Source organism: Halichoeres trimaculatus, unplaced genomic scaffold, assembly GCF_033239565.1.
Source record: "Halichoeres trimaculatus isolate MK-OKI-2021-1 unplaced genomic scaffold, fHalTri1.1 fHalTri1_scaffold_3, whole genome shotgun sequence".
Taxonomy (NCBI): Eukaryota; Metazoa; Chordata; class Actinopteri; order Labriformes; family Labridae; genus Halichoeres; species Halichoeres trimaculatus.
The window spans coordinates 6,873,699-6,891,565 of record NW_027437181.1 but is presented as its reverse complement, the minus strand read 5'-3'; the positions used below and the strand labels follow the sequence as shown (position 1 = coordinate 6,891,565).

At 39.5% G+C, this 17,867-nt stretch overlaps 1 protein-coding gene across 1 annotated transcript in view; it reads left to right on the top strand.

Annotated features, from left to right (window-relative positions):
- The window catches only part of LOC141788233 (multiple epidermal growth factor-like domains protein 11), a 123,501-nt gene extending 107,298 nt beyond the window's left edge, over positions 1-16,203 (top strand). The window contains exons 17-25 of the mRNA XM_074667114.1: positions 1,140-1,268; positions 3,311-3,439; positions 3,671-3,799; positions 4,843-5,076; positions 5,826-5,971; positions 7,025-7,094; positions 7,794-7,847; positions 11,205-11,423; positions 13,080-16,203. Coding sequence (XP_074523215.1) covers positions 1,140-1,268; positions 3,311-3,439; positions 3,671-3,799; positions 4,843-5,076; positions 5,826-5,971; positions 7,025-7,094; positions 7,794-7,847; positions 11,205-11,423; positions 13,080-13,288 — 1,319 coding nt within the window. The 3' untranslated portion in view covers positions 13,289-16,203. The remainder of the gene's footprint in view (positions 1-1,139; positions 1,269-3,310; positions 3,440-3,670; positions 3,800-4,842; positions 5,077-5,825; positions 5,972-7,024; positions 7,095-7,793; positions 7,848-11,204; positions 11,424-13,079) is intronic.
- Positions 16,204-17,867: the final 1,664 nt, after the last annotated feature.

The window sequence follows — 17,867 nt, the reverse complement described above, 5'->3', positions numbered from 1 at the left end:
CAAACGGTTGATTTTCTGTAGATTTTCAAAAAGGACGTGTGAATAAACGAAATGTGGACGGCTGTCCTCTCAACAGCGCTCTCTCTTCCCCCCGGTTCAAAGAATGTTGCTAGGTGTGATACATTCAGGGACTATCGGAAATTTGAAAATCTCACGAAAACACCAATTTTTTCATGTAGGACAAACGGTTTGTAAATGCTAGACATCTGAAAATAAGTGCGTCTTTGAACGCCTCGCGGGTTTGGGATCCAGATTAATCTGCATTAATTTTTATGACGCGTTAATTTGCGGTGTAATTAATTAATCTAATTAACGCGTTAAAATGACAGCCCTAGTAGTTTCATATCAACAGTTTATCAGTTTATTTCGAACAAGACTCAAAAATCTGTCTGTTGAAGCACTTACCACAAATCAGAAAAAGTCAAGCTGCCTCTGGTTTCCCTTAAGGGATCTTTTTTTTGTTTTGGGGGAAAAAATAAGTATAAGTTTACTGAAATGTTACTGTAATTTTGTGTGCCTACTGAGTATGTTTTGTAACTCAAATAAATGAGCTTTACTTCTTTGATATGCAGTTGTGCAAAGCTTGTTTGTATTTGGCTCTGTTTGTAGAGTTCAAACTGTTGTCAACTGTTTTTTACTTCAATTGGATCGTCCTAACCCAGGTCTACAAATGCTTGGTTGAGAATGTAAAGTGATAGTTGAAAATTTGTGACATTTTACTGTTGACTTCCAACTGACAGATTGATTCAAGGATGGACTATCAAAATAAAGTGTCACCTTTGTTTCTTACCTTCTCATACTTATCACTCCTTTCCTCTAAATTTTTCGATTCATCTTTTTTTCTATCCTGTCTTCTTGTTTATGTAAGTCATACCCCCCGCTGATTTTGTTTAATTCACTTTGACGTTTAAAAGAAAGAAAAACTAGATTCTGATCCTTATTGCAGACGTTTGACCAAACACTGAATTAATAAATCTGTTTATTGTGAATCCATCATCACTTCATATCTGCTCTTTACAAAAAAATGAGTGGTTCGGCTGAACAAACATAAATATTTTATTCACACTTTGCAGAGTCAGACACATAATTCTTTGTCTGTGTGTGTCTCTGTGTGTGCATGTGTGTGTGTGTGTGTGCAGCGTGTTCACAGGGCTCGTGGGGTCCTGACTGTATCCATACCTGTAACTGTCACAACGGAGCTCAGTGCAGCGCCACAGATGGAGAGTGTGACTGCAGCGCAGGGTGGACAGGACTGTACTGTACTCAGCGTAAGACACACACACACACACACACACACACACACACACACACACACACACACACACACACACACACACACACACACACACACACACACACACACATGATGGAAACAGTGCAGACCCACAGAGCCTCTGGCAGCAGTGATGTTGTCTCACTCTGGCAGTAGAGTCACCGAGGTCTCCTTTGACAACCTCAAACCTCTGCTGCCATCTGATGGTAGATAAAGGAACTTCGGTCCTAATTTGACCCTTACTTCTCTGTCTTCTGTCACCTCTTTTTCACCTCCTCACTTTTTCTCTCAATGCCTTAGGAACAGTAACAGAGTGTGTGTTGTTGGGGTGCTGGTTTAACTCCAAGGTTTGGTCGTGTGTCTCATGAGCAGACGTTGAATCCTCTCAGAGGCAGACCTTACCTCGACATCCTCTTTCTTTCTCTCACCCCTATCAAAATGATTTCTCCTGGCCTTCCATAGGAATACAGACATAGAATTAGAAGTTAATACAGTGGTTCTGAATAATCTGATCAGAGGAAGCGTCTTTAAACAGATTAACAATGGGCCGAGAAGTGAGCTCTGAGGAACACCACATGAGGGGAACATTGTTCCTTAAAATCAGGCAAAACTCTGACTGATCAACAGGATCTGACAAAGTAAAGGGCTGGGTCTGTATCACCAGTTAACTCTATAAGAGGAGCTGGAGTCCAGCTGGATCCAAACTGACCTCCAGAGTCAGCAGGAAGTGGATTATCGTTGGTTACTTCAACAGGAGCTGAGCTATGGAGGGTTCAAAAACCTGATCCTACTGTTCAGGTCCAACAGTTACTGATGTTCGTCCTTCAGGGACTTTTTTATTTATTTAGAGGTGAGAGATAAAAAGTTAAAATAAACTTTCACTGGATTTTTTCATTCACTTCTTTGATTTCTCCTTTTTATCTTTTCCTTTTTTGTTTTTTTCTTTTTTTCTGTCTTTTCTTTTTTCATTCTTTGTTTTCTTTCTTTCATTGTGTTCTTGCTCCTCTTTTACACCTTCACTTATTTTTTTTTTTTACCTTAATTCATTTCATTTCTTTTTGGATTTTTTCCCCACCTGTGTTCTTTCTATTTTCTTTCTTTTTCTTTTTCACTTTTTTTAATTTTATCTTTAAGTCATATCTTTATTTTTTTGCTATTTTCTTTCTTTCTTTCTTTCTTTCTTTCTTTCTTTCTTTCTTTCTTTCTTTCTTTCTTTCTTTCTTTCTTTCTTTCTTTCTGTCTTTCTTTCTTTCAGTTTTCTTATTTTTTTGCTATTGCTCTGTATTTCTTTGTTTTTTTCATTCTGTCTTCTTTTCTTTGTCTTTCTGTTTTTCTATTTTTTCTTTCTTGCTGTTTATTTTTTAATCTTTTAATCTTTTTAATTTTCTATCAATTTTAATGCCTTTCTTCTTTTTTGTATTTCTTTTTTTCATTCTCTCAATCTGTCTTTTTTTCATGCTAGTCATTTCTTTCTTTCTGTTTTTTTTTACTGCCTTTCTTTTTTCCCTCTCTCATATATATTTTCTTTCTTTCTTTCTTTCTTTCTTTCTTTCTTTCTTTCTTTCTTTCTTTCTTTCTTTCTTTCTTTCTTTCTTTCTTTCTTTCTCCTCCATGCTGATCTCTGGTGTGTCCTGTTGATTGTAGATGAGACAGACTTTTCTGAACCTTTGAATCAGTCAGATTAAAGACGAGGAGGAGGAGAAAGAGTTGTCTCCATGCTGACCCTGTCCCCAGTGAAACGAGGAGCTGTGATCTCTCTGTGGGTTTGTTTTCACCTCCTCTGTGAACTCCTCAGTCTGTGATTCGTCAGCTGTAGTGATGAAAGTCTCAGGTACTCTGTGGTAAATCTTTTGGACCTGGTTTGCTTCAATCTGCAGAACTTCTCAGATTTTCTCCTGCTGTGACAGAACAGATTATCCAGTCCCAGAAAAGCTGCTGGAGAACTTCAGTCCAGGTTTCTGGATCATCCCTCAGGTCCAGGTGCAGACTGGAACAGCTGATGTGGGAAATGTAAACTTGTTGTTGTTTCGTCCTCAGGCTGTCCTTCAGGGTTCTTCGGCTCTCAGTGTTCGGAGGTTTGTCGCTGTCAGAACGGCGCCGACTGCGATCACATCAGCGGTCAGTGTTCGTGCAGGACGGGCTTCATCGGACAGAGCTGTGAGCTCAGTGAGTGTCTACACGTCTCTACATGTGTAAAATTTCTCATCACATCTGTTTGAACACAAAAGTACTGAAAACAATCAGGATAGACTCGGTCAACGAAATGTACAACGATGTACAATACAAACTTTCAGTCAGATCAAACCTCCTCTCCTCTCCTCTCCTCTCCTCTCCTCTCCTCTCCTCTCCTCTCCTCTCCTCTCCTCTCCTCCTTTCCTCCTCTCCTCTGGCGTGCAGAGTGTCCTGCGGGGACGTTCGGGTACGGCTGCCAGCAGCTCTGTGAGTGTATGAACAACGCCACCTGTGACTACGTGACGGGAACCTGTTACTGCAGCATCGGCTTCAAAGGGATCCGCTGTGACCAGGGTAAGGACTCAGGGTCCAGGGGTGAGGACTCAGGGTCCAGGGTGAGGACTCAGGGTCCAGGGTGAGGACTCAGGGTCCGGGGTGAGGACTCAGGGTCCAGGGGTGGAGGAGTGGAGCTGAGGAGGGTTTGATGCTGCTCTTTGAGGCGTTTGGTCAAAGTTTGACTTTTTACTTTTATTTTTCATTCATTCAGACGTCGTGACAGATTTTTTCTCTTATTACTTTTTTTTTTCTTTGATTTAAATCTTTTCTCTTTTCTGTCTCTACGTCTTAACTTTTTTTCTTCCTACCTTTCATTTCTCTGTTCACTTAATTTCTACTTTTCTTTTACATTCTTTCATTCTTTTTCCTTTCTTTCAATTCTTACTACTTTTTCTTTCTTTCTGTTTCTGCGTCTTTCCTTCTTTTGTAGTTTCTTTTTCTTTTTTGGTTCTCCTTTCGTTTTTTTTTCTCACGCTGCCCTTTTTACTTTCTCATTTTCTGTCTTTCTTTTTGGTTCCTTCTTTCTTTCATTTTTTCATTTATTCACTTTTTCAGTGGTTGTGTTTTCTTCTGTTCCCTGTTTGCCCTCTTTTCTCCTTTTTCTTGATAATTTAGTTATTTTTTTCCTCTCTTTTTATCTCTGCCTTTCTTTCTCTTTCTTTTTTCTGCTGTGCTGTCTTTTATTCAACTGTCGTTTTCTGGTTTTAATTGTTTTCTTTCTTTCTTTCTTTCTTTCTTTCTTTCTTTCTTTCTTTCTTTTTTTCTTTATCTCTTTTTGTAAACTGTATTTTTCTCTTGTTTTTTTCTCTATTCTTTTACCTACTGTGTCAATCTTTCGTGTGTCCTGTTGTTTGTAGAAGTGTCAGACTGTTTTTAAACCCTTAGTTATGAATCTGTCACGTTGAGGAGATGTTTGGGTTACTGTATTTATGTTTTTTTCTGTCTGTGTTGTTTTCTTACAGTGAAACTGAGACCTGTTATCTCACACTTTAGGTTTTTCTAGCTCCTGTAAATAAATCAGTTTCATGCTCAGACTTCTCCCTGTCATCTTTGCCTCTCAGCGGCTCTGATGATGGAGGAGTTGAACCCGTACACTAAGATCAGCCCGGCGTTGGCCTCGGAGCGCCAGTCGGCCGGCGCCGTGCTGGGGATCATCTTCCTGCTGCTGCTCATCATGGTGATGCTGGGCCTCGTCGTCTGGTTCCGCTACAGGCAGAGAGAGAAAGGTCACCACGTCCCCAACGTCACCTACACGCCCGCGCTGCACATCAACTCTACCGACTACTCGCTGTCAGGTGAGACGGAAACACTGCGTGTTCCTCCTTTTTAATGACAGGTGGTTTTACTTTCCTGCACATTCAGGACGTCCGGACACGAGATCTGTTCCTGCAGTTTTTCTTCTTTCCAAACCTTCAGCGGGGAAACAACACGATGGACAAAAGAATCACTTGTTTCCTACTGGTCTGATCTAGACCATCTCCTCCTGTCTCCGTGCAGCCAAAGTTCAAGTCTTCCTGTTAGTTTTGGATATGTTTAGCTCATGGTTGTAGCACTTGATTGCGCTTTCAAGAGTAAAAAATAACAATATATGTAATAAAAATATGCCCCTCTTCGATCTTCTTTACAGTAGATTAAAGAGGGGTAGAAAGAGTACTGGGATGCTAAATGGAAGTACAGTTAGTTTAACAAAATCTTTCTTATTATCAGCTTTCTAAAATCTGAAAATTAGAAAAGTCCCAAATTTTCATTTTCTTGAATTTTTGATGGAGCAGGTGTCTCTGCCCCGTAAACGACAGAAACTGTGACCCAGCTTTAAACAAAGCTTCTTAAACTCCTTCATGTTGATCTGTTGATGAATCCTCCTTTATTTCAGCAGAGGTTTGCACTGCCTGTTTTTCTGATATAGCTGTTTTAGGATATGAAGTAACTCCCCCTGTGTGATGTGTTGTGATGTGCACCGCGTGTGCAGATGTACATGTGTGTGTTATAAAAATGTACTGAAGCAGCTTGAGGCTAACAAGTGCTGCTGGTGTGGCTGTAACAGCAGGGCTGCAGTGCACAGGCCTGCTCTCCTCCACAGACTCCTCTCCCAGTAACAGCTCCACAGGACGCTGCTTCTCCAACCCCAGCTACCGCACCCTGGGGCCCTGCACCTACGCCGCGCACTACGCCAAGCCCGACAAGAGGAAGGTGCGTTCACGAGCCTTTCTACCTCCAGGAGGTGTTTTTAAAACAGGGAGGAGGAACTCTGTCCTGTGTGTGTGTGTGTGTGTGTGTGTGTGTGTGTGTGTGTGTGTGTGTGTGTGTGTGTGTGTGTGTGTGTGTGTGTGTGTGTGTGTGTGTGTGTGTGTGTGTGTGTGTGTGTGTGCGTGCGTGCGTGCGTGTGTGTGTGAGGGTTTTTCTCTGCTGATATTTATCTTCAGAACGATTCGACTGAAAGAAATATGACTTTTATTTTTGATTCATTTCGACATCAATGAAAAATAAAAAGAGAAACATATTTCCTTCTTTCTATTCTTTTTCAATGTTTCCCTTTTCTATTTTACTTTTTTCTTCACTCTCCTTTTCTTTATTCCCTTTCTCTTCTCTCTCCCCCTCTTATCAGTCTTTTTTCTCCACTTTACTTTGTCTTTATGTCCTTTCTCTGTTTTTTTCTTTTTTCTTTCAGTTCCTCTTTCTCGTTTCCCTTTTTGTTCTTCCTTTTCTCTTTTCTCGTTCCTTTCTCACTCTGTCTCATTCCTCTTTGCCCTTTTTTGTTTTTCTTTTCATTCTTTAACTTCTTTCCCATTTTTCTTTCGCTCAATTTCACTATTTTTTCTTTTTTGATTTTTCTTTTCACTTTTCTGTAGTTTTTAATATAAGTTTTTTTCTCTTTTTATTCTTCTTTCCCTTTTCTCTTTTTCTTTCTGCCCCCCCCCCCCCCCCCCCCTTTCTCTTATTTTCTATTCTGTTGTTTTCCTTCTTTCATTTCTCTTTATTTCCCCCTTTTTTCCTTCTTCTTTTCTGGTCTTTCTTTTTTCTCTCAATCTGCCTTTTTTTTTTTTACTTTTTCCTTCTTACTTTTCGTTCTTTCCTTTCTCTCCTCTTCTTACTTTGCTTTTCTTTTCTTTTTTTCTTTTTTTTTCAGTTAATTTTTTTTCTCTTTCTGTTTTTTCTTTTTCAAATTAAATTTTCCTCTCTTTTTTAATTATTCTTTCTTTTTTTTCTCCACTTTGATGGATGTATTTTTTGTTTTATTTTTAGATGAAGTCGAAGAAGCGACACAGGAACAGCGCTCCAGAGTGGGGGGCGTACTGTAACCTCAGTGATCTGGGTCAGTCTGTGTTTTCTCTCAAACTGCACAAAGAGACATTTTTACAATGTTTTTAAATCCGGTAACTGTACCTGGGAATTTAGAGATGTATCCATCAGAAGAGCTTAGACCACACCACATTTAAAGACTGACAAATTTAAGAGTCTGTTGTTTGTCGTCCTGCAGAGAAACATAACAAACCCTGAATTAGGCTTTTATAGATCCTGATGTCGTTACTTCAGCATCCTTACGGCTTGTTTATCTTCAGTTAATCCCAGAAAAATCTGTCAGTTGGGCTCAAAAGCTCCAAAATAGGATTTTAGATAAGATAATTTAAAGGTAATAGTGCAAAAAAAGTTTATTTTTTTGATTCAGAGAAACTCTGATCCTAATAAAGTCTACACTGAGAGTTTATTTCTCTAGTTCTCCTCACTCCTTTGTCCTCTGTGCAGCATTTAGAGCTTTGAAAGTCTAGTTACTGTGGTGGGTCAGCAAATACCTCTGCTTTGGCCCAGCTCAGAGGACTGAGGGGACTACAAAATGAGATTTTATTTGCCAAAATATCTGCAGGATGAATCAGCACAAACAAGTGATCACATCTGTCATCAGGCAGAAATTAGCTTCGCTCCACCGGATAAATGATCAGTCAGCGTGACTTCACTGATGTTTTTGTTTTTAAAACCCTTTAAAGATCTTTTTTCCTCTCTGCTTTCCGTTCAGGGGTTTACTGCTTCGACCGGCGCTTCAGCTACCACGTGGAGCCGGCCTACAGAGGTACGGTGTGTGGATACGGTCCTGCTCAAACCGTCCCTGCATCCGTCACTGCCTGTTACACTCTGTAAACCTCCCCCTGATATAAAAGATAGAGATAGATAGACAACCAAACAGAAATGCCTCAAACCTGTAGTTCTCCTGATGTCCAGCAGGGGGCACCTCCACTGTAGAAGCCTCAGAAATAATGCTCCTTATCAGCTGGTTTATTCCCTCAGGAAACATTTTTATTATGACTTCATGGTCTCAGTCTCTAGTTTCATTCTTCTTACACAGCATCATTTACTGAGTGATAGTCCTTTTAGAATCAGGGAGGCCAGAAAGAAAAAGAAACTCTGTAAGGTGTTATCCTTATTCATGTCTATCCTGATTACGAACACAGCGACCTGACCTTTCAACCAAAGATGGTCACTTCCTTCCCAAAATAAAAACAAGCTCAGCGATAACTAAAATGCCAAGTTGGAGGCTTAAATCAGGGATAGGCAACCTTTCCCATGAGATATGCCACTTTAAAATACACTCATGTCCAAAGTGCCAATACTTACTTCTTTCATAAAATCATCAGTAATCTATAGGAAAGTCTCCTTCCTGTATTCCCTGTCTGCAAATAGTTTTCCATGCTTAGCTATGCAGTGAGAAATGGTATAACTTCCCTCTGTTGCCTGGTTGTTGGTTTAGCAGAAAGTTTTGAATGTGTTGCTCTGTATAGCATACTTTGCTAACACTGTTTTCGTGTTTGGTCCTCAACAAAGCTGCACAATTGATGTCCTGTACACCACACTTTCACAGCAAAGGGTGCTTACCCCCTGATCTCTGTCGATCTCTTGCAATAAATCAATTCTCCCTTGCCCAACTTTGTTGGAAAGATAAACTGTAACTTGGTTTGGTTACCATAACACCACTAAATGGATGCAACTGTGAGCTAACAGACTGAAGAGATTTGCAATGACGCGCTTGCAAGTCATAGTTGTACACTTTTAGCGTCATTATTTGAATTTATTAGTTATTACTTAACTTTGTTTGATAAATGTTGAACTTTGAAGAACTTTTTAATGTGATCATATTTTGGGGAAGTTTTAATTAGAATACAGTACAATAGTTTTGTAATAATTTATTTATTTTGTCCTCTGCCTCCCTGTAATTATTTTCTCCGTGCCAGCTATGGCACCTGGCCCCAGGTTGGCTAACCTTGCAGAGCAGACGGACCTGCCTGATTCAGTTTCTGAAATCCTGCAGGTCCATCTTGCCAGGCTCCAATGACCAACGATTTCACTCGGCTAAATTCTGACCGGTCCAATCAGGGAAGAGAGGCGGGAGCTGTGGGAGCAGACGTGACGTCAGCAGACTTTCGTTCTTGTCAGCGTTCCTTTGATTCTTCAGTTAAATTTATAAAAACAGAAGCTGTCGTCTGACGCCTTTTTCACAGCTGTTTCTCGTGATTCAGTAGTTGTCCATCTATTGTTTCTTAGAAGCATCGGCTCACATAAGCTACGTCATACCGTGGCTTCATGTGGATTGGTCTGTGGTGAGTGTGTTAATCAGAACGGTCGTCCAATCACCAGCTGTGGATTTTTTTTAAAGTCCCGCCTCTGAAAACAAATTGGAAGAGCTGCTACCCAGATGGACTAGCGAAATATTTCCGTGGCGTATATATGAAACTGTCCGTCTGGCGTGTCAGGTTACAGGTTGCCTACCTCTGCTTTAAATCCTTAAACTTGTGCTGCCGCTCTGCAGGAGAAAGGAGGTACAACACGTTTATGAGAGCAAAGTATTCCAGTAAGAGAGGGGTTTGGATATTTCAGGTTAGAGTTTGAGATGCTCAAATCAGATAAAACTCAAATGTAACTCAAAATTTATCAAAAATGTGTGAATGTGTCTTTGGAGACACACACCTGGTCAAAGTTTTAAGACCACTTGAAAAATTCACAAATTAACATTTTGCACTGTTGGGTTTGAAAGAGGTATTAAGTAAAGTTTCAAAATGAAAAAAAAGAAAAAAAGGGGTAAAACAAAAATGAAAAAACCAGCAGGGCTAAGATCCAAAAGAGGCTGAGGGTATGCTATGGATCCCTCAGCAACTCGTGGTAGTCTCTCAATGACTTGTGCCATTCCTTTCTGACTTGTGCCAGTCGCTCAGAAATTGGCATGAGTCACTGAGTATTAGAAGTCACTTAGCGATTTGCACGAGGCGCTGAGCGAATTTCACAAGTCGCTAAGTGACTGCGATCAGTCACTGAACGATTGATCCGATTACCATTTGTCACTGAGGGACTGGCACAAGTGGCACATTTAGACCATTCAGACCTGTAACACAGGTTACAGATAGGATTAAGGTATTAAAAGACACTCCAACACTCTTGGGTCACTTCAGGGATCTCAGGTGGTGCTGGACAGATGCACAGGTGTATCAGTGAGTGTTCCCCATGCCTGAACCTGAACGTTTGGCTCCTCCTGGTCTAAAGCAAACTGTCTGATCTGATCTTGTCTCTTACCGTCTGTTTGTGTCTTTGCAGGATGACTCTGACTCCTCTCCTCTGTGTGTCTCTCCTCTTCCTGTGGGGGGGTCCTCCTCCTCCTCCTGCTCTGAGCCCCATCACTCCTAAAACTCACCTGGATGATCTCTGTCCCTCACGATTCACTGAATGCTGCTGTTTTCCTGCTGCTCCATGTTTGCTTACAGACTGTTTGACTTGCATCCTGATCTGTTTGTTTCTGCGCTTTAACCTCTGCTGTCCAACCATGTAACCACTGCTCTAACGTGTTTCTTCCTGCACTGTATCACAGATGTTTCAGGGAGTGAGATGACTTCCTGATTGAGATTTTTTTAGACGAATTAGACACGTATGAAAAATGTGTCATCCTCTTCCTGCAGAATCCTCAGAAATCTCATTTAGAGCCTCAAAGGCTTCAATTCACAGACATGACGTCTGAGGCCAGCCCTGCTCATCATGAAATTAGTTGCTGTGGTAACTCTGGCTGACTTGATTCATCCTCTGGGAGATGTTTCAGATATGACACGCGGAAACGTTCAGCAGAAGAGCGGCAGTGTTTGTATTTTGGGAGCGAGGCTCAGTTTGGAGTATTTTCACCTTCAGAAGCTTTGAAAAGGTTTGAACAGGATCCTGGGTTTGGAGTTTTTGTCTGTTAGAGGACAACATCCTGCTTAAAACTGTGTTTCTGTGTTTTAATGAGCAGCAGTCTGTCTGAGAGCCTTTTTTCTGCCGCCGCTGCGAAGCGACGCTCAGAGACAGAGAGGAGCAGCCTCCTCCCATCATTACTGCAGAGTTCAACAGTTCATGACTCTCAGCGTCTTTCTGGTCCGGTTTAAATGACCCCCCCCTTTCTCTCTGTCTCTGTCAGACTACATGAAGGGCTCGTTGTCCAGCACCTGCTCTCTGAACAGCGAGAACCCGTACGCCACCATCAACGACGCCCCGGTGCTCTGCAAACACTCAGAGAGCAGCTACGTGGAGATGAAGTCACCGGCTCACCACGAGCACATGACGCACTGCTGCTCCGCCGCCATCATCACCACGACCACGACGACCACAGCACCCGCCAAGAACGTCTATGACATCGGTACAGGAGCTTTCTGTGATCATATTTTCTCTAAATGAGTTGAGCATCTTAACACAAAATGTCTCTGTTTCATCACTGTTTCATTGTTTGGCTGGAAAAAATTAAATAACTTCAGATTATTTGTTGATCAGTTGGATTTCTTCAGCCTACAGCTGTGAAACAGGCTGAACGTCTGCACTGAAATCTTTAGGAGCTGGACTGTAACCTTGAGACACTCCGACTTTTTTCTCTAAAAACAAACAAAACCATTTTTATAGAGCACACACTTTCTTGACTTGTAACAACTTTTTTTCTCCAAAAACTCTGACTTTAACGTTCAGATTTTTCCCATAAATTAAGTCTTTCTCTCTTAACATCCCACCGTTTTTTTCTTAGGACATTCTATCCTACAACATTTTCTGTACTAATAACGTACAGATAAATATCTGTACCTGTAACATTTAGACTTCACTTCTCAAGCTCTGACACTTTTCTTATGACATTAAAACTTTTATCTTGACATAAAGAACCTTTTTTTTATACATAACTTTAAGACTTTTTATTTGTAACAAAAAAATATGCTTCAATGCAGACTTTTTATTTACAACACACAGACTTTTTATTCATTTCATTTAGACTTCTTTGTCATTGTGACTAAAAATGTTTCATTACAATAGACTTTTTATTTATAGCATACCAATTTTTTACTTACAGCCTCTAAATTTTGCAACATATGAACTTTTTTTCATAACAAACAGACTTTAATTCATAGAAAAAAAAAATTTTTTTTGGGACAAACAGACCTTTTATTATAACATACAACATGATATTCAAAAAATTCAGACTTTTTGTTCAAAACATAAAGAATTCTCATGTATAATGTAATAATATTTCATTAATATCATAAAAAGGTTTCATTTATAACATAGAAACGTTATATTCAAAACATACATTTATTCAATTTGCAACACACAACTTTTTTTTAACTATAAAATACACGTTTTATTCATACAGACTTTTTATTCCTAACAAAAAATAAGTTTTTAAAATTTAATTTTTGTCATAACATACAGTTTGTTTGTAACACACAAACTTTCAACATATAATGATAATTAACAACACACTGACTTACATTCATTATATACAGACTTTTTATTTAGAAGCAGAATTTTTATTCAAAATGCAAAAACGCTTTACAGATAACATACATATGTTTTATTCTGCAAATACTTTATACCTATCATACAGAACAACAAAATATCAATAAGCACTTTTTATTTATAACATACTGACCTTTTCGTTGTAATAACTTGTAGCTCTGTTGTCGCATTAATTAAGTTTTCCTTCTGTTTAAATTCTTGCTTGTGTTGTACGTCGCTCTGGACAAAAGCGTCTGCTAAATGAAACAAAAATGTAATATTTGCAACAAGCTTTTCACTCATTATTTACCAACTTTGACCTGTCACATTCCGACATTTTTCCCTGTTAAATTCTGTTTTTTTCAGAGACTCTTGACTGATAACAGACAAATACTGGATTTCTAACATTCAAGCTTTTTATGTCTGACTTAAATATTTTACCGTTACATTCTGACATTTCATTCCACTTTATTTTCCTCTCAAACAAATGTAATTTTCCGCTTTTCTTGACCTCTTTGCTCTCTTTCCATGTTCCCAGAGCCAACCATCAGCATCGTGCAGGGAGCCGGAGGCAGCATGGTGGTTCCCAGTTACCCTCAGAACCCGTACGACCTGCCCCGAAACAGCCACATCCCAAGTCACTACGACCTGCTGCCCATGCGCCCCAGCCCCTCCCACACCCAGAGCCTCAGCATGCAGAGCCACAGCCCCCCGCTGCCCGGCAGCCCCACCAGCTCTCTGCTCTAGAGACCCAGCTTCAGCATCCTACGAGGACTCAGACTGGATACTGGACCAGGGCTGTCATTTCATCAGCACCCAGGACTCTGTGGAATGACACATCATGGTTTCTGTTTTCTGAGAGGACGATGAGCTAACATTTATTTATTAATTCATTATTTATCTGTGTGAGAGAGGCGCTCATGTTTTATTTCTGTATTATATCTGAACAGTGTGAGCTGTTTTTTCAGGATCAGCGTTTTGTAGATTCCTCCTCATCATCAGGACGTCATCAGAGGAAATCCACACGAACAAAGGCTCACATTTCAGACTGTGTTTTTATGAACGCTCTGAGTTTGGAGACGTAGAAACACACAGACTGAGTTCTCATGTAAATTGTTCCTCCTCACAGCAGGACTGAGTGGATCCTCCGAGCTCGCACGACGGAGACGACACATTTTGGAAAACTTGTACAGCCTCAACTCTGGAAACAAACGGTGCTCAACTCGGCCTCCTGAGAGGGACTCAGCGAGGAAATGCACACAGACTGCAGTCTGAACAGACGACCTGTACAGCTCTGGTATTTTTACACTGTTTACATACGTGAAGATCCTGACATGGATCCATATTTTCTCTCTGGAAAGTTCTCTTTTTCTATGTCCTGTAGACAGAGTGGTGTATGAAGCCTACACTTACTGTACACTAGTGATTTTAGTGTGATTTCCTTCTGTTGTGTCCAGCTTAAACACGTGCATGCCAAAGATTATTCAAGCTATGATAGTTAGCCAAGAATCCCCTTTTTTAATGTCACACACTGCAGACTGGCTATCGTCATCTGACTGACTGACTCCTGCAGCTGCTCCATCGCTCACAAACTTCCCAAATAATGTTTGAGATATTTTACATCATAGTGTGTAATTAAAGAAATTATTTTGCCCAAAAGATGTTTGAAAATATTCAAAATCCCAAGGATACAGATTCAAGGTGAAGCTGTTTTTGGCTTTCAGGTGGTTAAAAGTCTACATTTTTATTTATCCTAAATATAATAATCTCACATTAGAATATGAAGAAATACTAGAAAGTGCATTAAAGTATAATGTAGATGTTGTATTCCTGAATACTTTAAGAAGTATCTTCAAAAAGTAACCCAACAGAGTGCCAACAAATAAACCCTCGAAGTTTAACTCTTTCAGGACTTAAACTAGGATATTTGTCCAAATCACAAAAGTAAAACACTTTTAAAAAAGCCAGAAATAGTGCCAGAAAATGTGCAGTGTGTAACAATGAGATTCCAGTTTTTGACAGACTGATGCTTCAACCACAGATAAGTAATTTTTTTCAAGAGTAAAAACTGACAAAAAAGAAATTGTGTCAGATCTAAATACAAGAAAGCTTAGTTAGTATATTGAATCATAAGCCCCGCCCCCAACAAGGCAATAGCCAATCATAATGTAGGGTTGGCTACATCCCTTCTCCTTTATAGCTGTCAGTTTTCTGATTGGCTAACATCCTGGCATGTAACAAGTCAAAGAGTGTTTGCACTGCCGTCATGATTTTGGTAGTTACCTGGATATGTGGCCATATTGGAGGTACAGGAGTGTAAACATTGAATGGACAGAGATAGAAATGGACATTAAATGTAATTTTAGGATGCCTTATGTGCCAACAAATATGGAAAAACCTACAGAGCACACTAAAACTAATCATGAATGACTCAGTCAGCAAGAAAAAGAAAGAATTTTTGAAAGACTATGCCTAAAAGACAGGATAGACCCATACAGGGAGTTAGCATCTTTATCATCATCCACCCAAAGGTTTGAAAACATAGATGTTACTACTGTACTTTTCATGGGAGAGGGGGTCCATGGAATAAATGATGTTCACTTTACGATACTTTAAAAAGCCTCCTACAAGACACTGAGTTTTACTGAAGCATTATTTATTAATATGACTTACCTCTGAATTAAAGGAATATTCTGTCATAATTTATTGACTTTTAATCAAGTGTAATTTTAAGATGCCATGACCAAAGAATATGACCTACCAGACATGAAATGCTGTGAACAAACTGAAAAATTGTACAGATTATTGCACTCCTCATCCCGATTAATGATAATTTTTGGTAAATGATTGTGCTTGAGATGTTTTCCGTGGTTTGACTGATTAACAAAGCTCAAAACACGGAAATAATTCAATATTTCATGCGACTATTATCTGATATACCTGCGAGCTCAATTCCATTCCACTTTGAGAGTACCTCCAATATGGCCGACCTTGACTTGATGATGTCACGTGAAAACACTCAGTTAGCATCAGCTTAAAAAAAAAAAAAACTTAAGGAGGAGTCCTGGAAAGAACCGTTACTGTTCCAAAAACAGAATTTTCCCAAAACAGAATTGTTCAAAAACGTTGAAAAGATTGCGAAACCTTGTTTTGTTGATGGAGCATCATTTATATCAATCAAGATAGAAACACCCAGCATTTTGACATTTGACAGAAATATGTAAATGTATGATCAGTTCCCTCACACCGACAACTGTTACATCAAGACTTCAGTGCAAAAATACCCCAGTGCATCATCTGCGTAAAGCTGTAAAATGTAATTTGACTTATTCTGACCTTGAATTATAAAAGACTTTCTGTCTGCAGGTTTCACCTGCAACACAACCTCACTGACCAACCACACATCAGGACCTATCAGATCTTATTAACTTATTTAGAGACATTTCATTCGTCCTTTACTTTCATCTCATACAACACATGAAATAGAGCCCATTTGTTAGATTTCCAAATGCTGATTATCACGACTTTGCAGACAGCAATAACAGGACATGTTGACAATCATGTAAGCAGCTTTCATTTCCTCATTTTATTTTTTAAATCTTTATTTTTGTTCCACTTGCTGTAACTTTACCTCGCTTGTACGTCTTTTCTTCAGCTTTGATCCTGGTGATAGTTTTGCAGTAGATGTGTGTCGACTGCTGCTCGCTGTTTTTTTGGTTTCAAACTTAAATAAAGTTGTCACAGCTCAGGGGAGTGGCGTCATGTCCTTATACCCGGCTGCTGTTTTTACATCAGACAGAGAAATGTTTCACAGGGTCAGAGAGGTGTGGTGGATTTGATGTTATGACTGGCTGTACTGGGGATTTGGAGATCTGACCGTATCATTAAGTACAGTAGAAACACAAGAATATCATCTCCAAAAAAACCTTGTTTTGCAGAGTTTTTGACAGCATTATTGCATAATGAAGATTAAAAAGTAGTGCATCATCAGCGTAACAGTTAACTCCAGTTTATCATCAGGTGAAGAGATGATGAAATACATCAGTACATCATCAACATAACACTGTACTTGACATTATTATTATTGTACAAAATACAGATAAACAGTGTATCATCCGCATAACAGCAAATTTGACTTAATCCCAGAGTGTAACAGACTTACACATTAAGTAACACTAATTGTGTTGCCAAAAAGCCAACAAGAAGACAAAAAATGGTGACGAAAGCTTCTATGTATGACTCCATTTACCAAAATAAACATCAACCTTTGATTAAGGTTTCTCAGAGAAATTGTTGAGGGCAACCCTGATGTAAAATGAAGCAGAGTGTACACACAAAATTCACAAACAACATGAGTCCAAAAGTTTAGGATGACCACAAAAATGAGTAAAAAACAATAAAAACAATAAAATAAATAAACATAAAATAATCAAAATGCCAAAATAACGACAATGGTTGGGGTCTGCACTGGTAGGTTTAACGCTTAAAACAGTTTTCCTCAGGTCAGTCCTGGCATTAGGAACCAGGAGAACCAGTCTCTCACTTGAGCAGGTTGAAAATGAATCAGGGTTCAGATGAAGCACAAAGGTGATATATGATGGTAGCTTACCGGTAATTGCTTTATAGATGAATAGATTGTGTTTATTGCATCTCTCAGTAGAGATCTTTAGCAAATAGGTTGCATTGATGAGTCATGTAGCTATCACCTGGAATAACCTGAAGCGCTTAATGATTGACAGCCTCCAAGGGCTTTGATGTATTGGTAAATGCATGCCTATAGACTACATCACGGTAGTCCATCACTAGTCGCGGTTACATGTGGAGCTTTTTGTCTTTCCAAATGGATTCTTTCTGAACGACTTTTCCAAAAACAATAGTAAACATGGACAGGAATATTCCAATCTCTGGTCTACATGCACAGAATAGTCAAAGGGGCATGCGCAGAAAACCTAAACACCCCGATTTATCAAAGTTGAAGGACGACAGTTTTTTTTTTTGTGAGTTTTTCGTCCATCCTGTCCTGAAATAATGTTCAGTTCTTTCAAAGTTTAGATCAAAAACAAACTTTTCGCAGCAGTCCAGTGCTGACTGCTCACCACCATTTTTAAAGTTGAGGAACGTCTCTAGTTGCGTACGTCATATCTGAGCATGCACTGAAAGAACGCACCCTGACAACTTTCCATTTGAGTGGATACATGATACCTCAATCGGTTTGGGGGAAGTGAAACTGATTAAATATCCATTCAGATTGGTACTTTTCTTTCAGAATGAGGTGTATACAAAGGTTAAATTCTTTCTGTTTCAGCAAATAAACCGAGTGCAAGTG